The sequence below is a fragment of the Python bivittatus genome, unplaced genomic scaffold (assembly GCF_059951505.1).
Source record: "Python bivittatus isolate LINGU-HERP-01145 unplaced genomic scaffold, Pbiv_v1 ctg000430_np1212, whole genome shotgun sequence".
Classification (NCBI taxonomy): domain Eukaryota; kingdom Metazoa; phylum Chordata; class Lepidosauria; order Squamata; family Pythonidae; genus Python; species Python bivittatus.
In genome coordinates this window covers 2,150,638-2,158,453 of record NW_028277071.1, presented here as the reverse complement: position 1 = coordinate 2,158,453, position 7,816 = coordinate 2,150,638, and the positions used below count along the sequence as shown (strand labels likewise).

Sequence of the window (7,816 nt, the reverse complement as noted above, 5' to 3'; positions counted from 1 at the left end):
CGATAAGTCAACCCTTTCCATTTCCCACATCATTGATCAAGACGCCTTGTTGCAGAGCTATAAAATATCAATTGTGAATACATTGATTGGTTTGATAAGGTGGAGGCTCATGTCAGTCACCAACCTGGAAACAAATTTGTGGGCCAGATCATGTGACTATGAGGATATGGATTGAAAATCGTTTCAGATGAGTGAAAAGAGCTAAGCAGCTTTTTTACTATGCAGTAAAAACAGTGTTGAAAAATATACAGTTGTGTGAAAAAGAAAGTACACTCTCTTTGAGTTCTATGGTTTTACGTATGAGGACTTAATAAAAATCATCTGGTCCTTAGCAGTTCTCAAAAGTAGGTAAATACAACCTCAGATGAACAACAACACATGACATATTACACCATGGTCCATTTATTTTACAAAAAGAAGTGGCTGAGAGAGAGGGACTGCCCCAAGGTCACCCAGCTGGCTTCGTGTCCAAGGCAGGACTAGAACTCAGGGTCTCCACCTTTCTAACCTTGTGCTTTAACCATACCACCAAACTGGCTCTTTCCTATCCTTAATGACTCCCAAGCAAGGATGAAACTGGACGTACAGTTCCTTGCAGTGGTCAGTAGCAAACATAACTCCTTTCAGGATATTGCTCCCTGCCACTGAGTTAGATCCATGGGCAATCACCAGTGCACGTTTGCTGGCTATACCATCCTTAACATAATAAGGAAATAATTTAGGTTGGAATAGCCAGAAGAAAAAGAAAAAGAACAAAAAGAAGGAAAGGAAAGAAGGAAGGAAGAGGAAGAGGAAGAGGAAGAGGAAGAGGAAGGGAAGAGGAAGAGGAAGAGGAAGAGGAAGAGGAAGAGGAAGAGGAAGAGGAAGAGGAAGGAGTGTGTGATTCATATTTCATGGTAGACTTTTCCATTTGTAATTAGACATTTTCTCAATTGGGCAATTTGAACCATTCTAGAATTTCTTCAGTCTTCTTTTTGACATGTCACCTTTGCATGCACCTTAGAGAAGAAGCCGACCTTTTTACTTTTCTGAAATATTTCTTCTCAGGTTCAAATATTTTGCCCTTAATTACAGGCTTCAAGTGTCATGGCACTGCAAAATTGGACACAGCTGATTTTAAAAACAAAACATGACATGACATATTCTTCAGCCACATCACACCGAAAAGTTCCCCAAGTATGGGGTGATTTGCCCTGTTATTATCAAATTATCCATGATTATCTCCAAGTCCCTAAGGGGATTCAAGAAAGAGAACATAACAATGAATGAAAACAATAGAATATATTATCTCTTCTCTGTGCAGGATGAGACTGGAGTGATAAAACTCTTTCAGTCTTTTTCTTCACAGAGTATGTTTCAGCCAAAGGAAGGATTGTTCTGCACAATGATTTCATTCCTTGCAAACATATTAATGATACTGCCTCATATCAAATGCTATATTCCTCTTGGTAAATGTACTGTGGGGGACCCCCTCTTTATTACGCACAAGAAATATCACTCAGAAGATCTGGTTATTGGTGGAATTACTTCTCAGATTTACGCATTTTCCAACACAGTAACATTCATAAAGAATCCATCTAAAGAAATAGTTGATGATTTCCTGTAATTATTTTTATTCTGCAGATAAGTGATAACTGGATCTTCCTTCACAGTTATTTGCTATGTAAAAGTAAAGAGCAGAACTGGTTTTAGTGGGTGGTAGAAACCATTGCACTAGGAGGCGATAGCTTTTATAGTGCCGGAGGAAAAGTATTGCATGGAGGAATTCTGAATTTCCATGTCACTTTTTTCCGTGAATTGGAATTAATTAATTATTGAATTAGTAGTATCGATAGAATACGAAAAAATAGACGGAAATGGTGTGGGGATAGTGGAAAAGACAAGGGTAGATCATAAAAGTATAACAAATTCTACTAAATTCAGTTCACATTTTGCATTTCACCACATCCCAGCACAAGTACTGACAGATTATGACATGTGAAAGGAATGGATTCTTGTTAAAAATGTGAACAAGGATAGGAAGCTCTATTGGAGCATGGTGAATCTGAAACTAGGAGCATTTCAATTACTGAGTTCTTAGACTGAAATTCAGAGAAACCTTTCCCTCATCAAAACTGTGTGCAGATTTTTCTCCACTTTAGAGCAACAGAATCATACCTTCTGGATATGATTAGAAAATAGAAATCAGAACATAGCAAAGTTCCTATTCTGAAACAGAAGTATTGTAATAAAAGTTACATCTGTTAACAGCTCTCATTTCAGAATTCATCTTCAGAATTTTCAGCATATCCTGGCCTTGGAATTTGCTATCAAAGAAATCAATGAAAATCTCCGGATCTTACCCAATATCACACTGGGCATCCATGACTCTAATAGCTATTTCTTGGCACAATGGATCTATCTCGCTTCCATGGAACTTCTCTCTTCCAAGGGAAGATTCATCCCAAACTACAAGTGTGATCTCAAGGACAATGTGGTAGCTGTTCTTGCAGGACCTAATGCTTTCATTGGCCAGTTCATGTCGAATATTCTGAGCGTTTATAAGATTCCACAGGTAAGATATTCTCCTAAAACAAAAATGCACAGAAAAAGGTCTGTGATATCTATAGAGACACTGTTTAACAGATAACAATGCAAAATGCCCTGGGAAGTGTTCATATTTGAATAAACAAACCCTGGAAATTCCTAGTAAATTAATTTGGTCTTTCATTTTAGACTTCAAATGTTCCTCTAAGCAAGCTATCTCCCATTTATTGAAACTTATCACACCTTTATGCTACTTGTGTTTTGAATAACTTCTGATCTTCGTCATACATATTTGATTTGATGTGTAATTTTCTCAGCTCACATATGGCTCTGCTCCAGTGATAGATGACAGCACACAGGCTGTTTTCTTGCACCGGGCATTTCCAAATGAAGATCTTCAAATCAAGGGGATCATCCAATTGTTGCTATATTTCCAGTGGATATGGATTGGGCTTATTGTCCAAAGTGCTGAGAAACGAGACAGGTTTCTACAGAATAGACTTGCCATATTTTCTCAGAAAGGTATTTGCTTTGACTTTGTGGAAGAGTTACCAAAAGCATCTGCTTCCGATGAACTAGATAATCTGCTTACACATTATATAAAAGTTTACAATGTTATCATGGGAAGCAATGCCAATGTTGTGATTATGTATTGTGAGAACGATGACATGGTCATTTTGAGAACATTGCCATATATTTCAGAATTAGAGGGCACCGCACTGAACAGAAAAGACAAAATTTTGATAATTCCAGCCCAGATGGAATTCTCATCACTCCCCATTCAAAGATATCGTAGTATGGAGTTCATCCATGGTTCTCTTTCTTTTCAAGTCTCCTCAGAGGACTTCTTGCAATTCAAGACATTTCTTCAGAGGAGAAAAGTTACTTCTGAACAGGAAGACAGTTTGATCAGAATGTTTTGGGAAAGTGCATTTCAATGTTCTTTCTCCAATGCCATGTTAGAGGAGGATGCTGAGAATGAATGCACCGGTGTGGAGCCACTGGAGACCCTTCCTAAGTGTGTTTTTGACACCAGGATGACTGGTCAGAGTTACAGTGTCTACAATGCAGTCCATGCTGTGGCACATGCTTTGCAGGCCATGCTTTCAACGCAGGACAAACTGACGGCAACCAGAAAAGGTTCCAAAGAGAGTACTCTGAAGGAGAACCTGTGGCAGGTAAGAGTAGAATTAATATCCTGTCCTTATTAAGCAAGAACCATCAGTGCCACCAGATAGAACATTTTGACACAGTCTTATTATTTCTTCTCAATAGAACCCTGCTGTTATGGGAGGCCCACAAAGGAGGGGAAGAGGAAAGCAAAGAGGTGGTCAGTGGGAAGGAAGAGAAAGGTGGCACTGAACAGCAATTGCAGCTAGACAACAGTAAGAGTGAGGAATGCCTTGCTCCTGTTTGGAAACTGAAAAGGAAAAATGATGCAACTTGCTATTGTGCTTTCAAACCCAAGAAATATATTTGTTTGATCGGTCTTAGTCCTTGAATACATAGCCTGATTTAAAACACTCTGGGAGGGTTCTCCTTTCCCCAAAGGTATTGACGCTTTCCTCACATTGTCCTGATTTTAAGTGGAGGAAATTATATTTAAACTTGCTTTAGAAGTAAAAAAAGCTATTCTTGGTATAATAGATGATGGTCTAACATATAATGGTCTATATAAGGTCTATAATAGGACCTAAACCTATTATCAATTAAATCTATTTCTTTTCCTTCCTTCCCTCCCGCCGTCTATAGCATTTTAAGGAAGTGACAACAAAAGTCTCCTTCCTTCCTTCCTTCCTTCCTTCCTTCCTTCCTTCCTTCCTTCCTTCCTTCCTTCCTTCCTTCCTTCCTTCCTTCCTTCCTCCCTGAAAGAGTTTCTCATTGCATCTTAATATTTATATTCTTGGGAATTCTGAAGGAACATTTATACATCATTAATATGCATTTCATTACTTTTGTACATCCTCATCACTTTTTATTTAATTTTCTTTAGCTTCATAAGTACCTGAGAACAGTTTCATTTAACAACAGTGCTGGAGAAAACATTTTCTTTCTCCAAACTGGAGAAATAGCAACTGGCTTTGATGTCATCAACTGGGTCACTTTCCCCAACCAGTCCTTCCATCGAGTCAAAGTGGGAAAAGTAGATCCATTTGCTCCCCCAAACAAGCTGCTCTCCATTTCTACAGAGCACATCATCTGGCCCACCATGTTCAACCAGGTAGGCTCTGCCCTTTTCTCAAAATATCTGGAATCATGTTCTCATGATTCAAATTAGGATTCAGTGTTCAGCAACTTCCTTCTAGAGTTTTATCACTGTTAATGGCTCCTACACACCAAGTGATTGAATACATCCAATTGTCCAAGGGAACTGAGGAGGTAACAGAACTTGAAAAAGTTCCTGAAATGGCCTGATTTCCATCTCATGAAAAATAGCATGGAGGACAGTCAAACTGGCATGCTTAGAAGCTCTATGTTTCATGCTCTTCATTAAGAAATTCAATAAAGTTCCGCATTCAAGAGACTTCTCAATATATTTAGATACTACACTGAGATGGTTGCACAGAGATTTTGAAATCCCCTATCTATCCTCATTATGGCATAAAGTTAATATCTTTTCTAATCTTCAACACTTCACACTGGTCCAAGCAGGAACTATGCACTTCCTCTTAAGTGATCCAGAAGGCAGTTATCTTAGGAGGGGCCCAAATTCTGTACTGTTGTAACCTAGACAGAACCCATCCGAACTGAAGCTAACACAGGCATCCGTAGCTTCTGCTGTAAAGAGACAATTTCTTTATCTAGATGTCCTGCTTTTAATTTTATTTTGGTCTATGGCTATAAATCCTTAATAAATATTAAATAAATAAAGGTTCCTATTTCCACCTAATACGGCACATCTCCGGCCTGCTTCTTGCATTTATATAATAAAGAATGTGGTGAAAGTCATAATATTTATAACAGTCTTTAGACTTCTTCATGATTCCCCTAGAGTGTCCCTCTTAGATTGGAAATCTTAATTTCAAAAGAGCTTGAATGGAAAATTGATTTTCAGAGCAGCTTGGCCAACTTCTAATGGGCCAAGTCATGCCATACCCAAACAGAAACAATTGAAAAGTATAACAAAACCAGTGGAATCCATGTATCTCGAGCACAGGAATTTCTGAATATTAAGGAATAATTTCTGAATATTCCATTATTAATTATCCACAGGTACAACCCACTTCTGCGTGCAATGATCATTGCTTTTCAGGTTCTAGTAAGATAAAAATAGAAGGAAAACCTTTTTGCTGCTATGATTGCCTTCAGTGTCCAGAAGGCAAGATTTCAAATAAGACAGGTAAGAGATGTCATACAAAGAAATTTCCTAATATGTTTTCTGTGAATCAATTTACAAGTTTAACAAGTTGTTCATCATTCAAGATAGGTGGGGATTACTGTTTCAAAACAAAAAGCGCTAGAGTAGGCAGAGTGCAAGAATTCTTTTTGGTCTAATAATAGATTCTCAAGTCTCCTTTTCTCAGGAGCCTGCTTGGTCATGACTTCCTCAGAATGCAGCAGTTAATACTGACAAGCCCATGTAGAGCGGTTTTCTCCAGAAGGGTCTCCTGCTTTGTGAAATGAAGCAATATCCATGAAGGACCAAACATGGGGAAGGGAGGGCAAGAACGCCCTTACGTGGAGGACTTATGGGAAAAGAGGACTGTTAGGAAACACCAAAAAATCTAATAGCAACAAACCTACCTGCTATTCTTATCATCAAGTAGAGTAATGAACTGACTATTTGGCAACCCGCAAAGGAATGTTCAAAGAAGAAAACATAGGCTGGTTTCATAATCATGAAAAAGCAGTTACCTTCAATCATGTCATAAGTTCCTCCTTTCTTTTGTTCCACAGAGAATTTTTACACTTGTAGTACATCAGAGGTATTATTGTAAAAGTATTCATCAGGTTTTCTCATGGTAAGGCTCCTTTACAGAAAGGATATCAACGTATGTGCACATCCAGACTTCATCATATTTCACTCATCAAAGTACAAATAAAAAGAGCTCAGAGGTAATGTTGAAAGTTAGCTTGTTCTCCTCACTTATCAACTTTCTAACTATCACTGGAATGCTTTCTTTTTCAGATGCAGTTGACTGCTTTTGGTGTTCAGAAGATCAATACCCAAATCAAGCTAAAAATATTTGCATTCCAAAACGGATCACATTTTTGTCTTATGAAGAACTCTTGGGAATTGCCTTGACAAGTGTTGCTTTCTTCTTTTCTTTCATCTCAGCTGGGGTGCTGGGGATCTTCGTTAAACACAAGGACACTCCCATAGTCAAAGCCAACAACAGGAACCTCACCTACATTCTTCTCATTGCTCTCCTGCTCTCCTTCCTTTGCACTTTGCTCTTCATTGGCCAACCTGACCAAGTGAAGTGTCCCATGAGACAAACTGCGTTTGGCATCATCTTCTCTGTAGCCCTTTCTTGCATATTGGGGAAAACAACCATTGTGGTTCTTGCTTTCATGGCCACCAAGCCAGGCTCCAAAATCAGGAAATGGGTGGGGAAAAGGCTGGCCAACACAATTGTCCTGTCTTGCTCCATGGTGCAAGTCACTCTTTGTGTTATCTGGCTGGCATTTTCTCTCCCATTTCCAGATTCAGACAAGCACTCCATGGCTGAAGAAATTGTCCTAGAATGTAATGAGGGTTCAGCCATTATGTTTTATGCTGTCCTTGGCTTTATGGGGTTCTTGACTGCTATCAGCTTCACGGTGGCCTTCCTAGCTAGGAAGTTACCTGACAGCTTCAACGAAGCCAAATTCATCACCTTCAGCATGTTGGTCTTTTGCAGTGTCTGGATATCATTCGTTCCCACCTATCTGAGCACCAAGGGCAAGTACATGGTGGCGGTGGAGATCTTCTCCATTTTGGCTTCTGCAGCAGGATTACTGGGCTGCATCTTTTCCCCCAAATGCTACATTATTGTTCTTAGGCCTGATCTGAACAGAAAGGAACAGCTGATAAAGAAACAAAACTGACTGTTTTGGTCATCTATGCTATAAATCCTCCAAATTGTGACAGAAACCTCATGTCCCTCTTTAAGTATCTACTGTTACTCTTATAGAGTTGATTAAAAATTAGGGTGGTTTTTTGGGGGGTATATTTGTTTTTGTTTTGTTGTTTGTTTGCCTGCTTTTTTGGGGAGGGTTTTTACATGATAAGTGTGCAGGCATGAAACATGTGACATTTGTAATTCAGTCCTCATAGTAAGGTTCCTTTATATTTCAGACTGGGTGG

General features: G+C 38.9%; 1 protein-coding gene across 1 annotated transcript; it reads left to right on the top strand.

Annotated features, from left to right (window-relative positions):
• The first annotated feature begins 2,410 nt into the window (after nucleotides 1–2,410).
• LOC112543129 (vomeronasal type-2 receptor 26-like) lies at nucleotides 2,411–7,557 on the top strand. The gene is made up of 4 exons (XM_088143935.1): nucleotides 2,411–2,554; nucleotides 2,844–3,704; nucleotides 5,740–5,866; nucleotides 6,656–7,557. The coding sequence occupies exons 1-4, from the start codon at nucleotides 2,411–2,413 to the stop codon at nucleotides 7,555–7,557; spliced, it is 2,034 nt and encodes a 677-aa protein (XP_088000061.1).
• The last annotated feature ends 259 nt before the right edge of the window (nucleotides 7,558–7,816 follow it).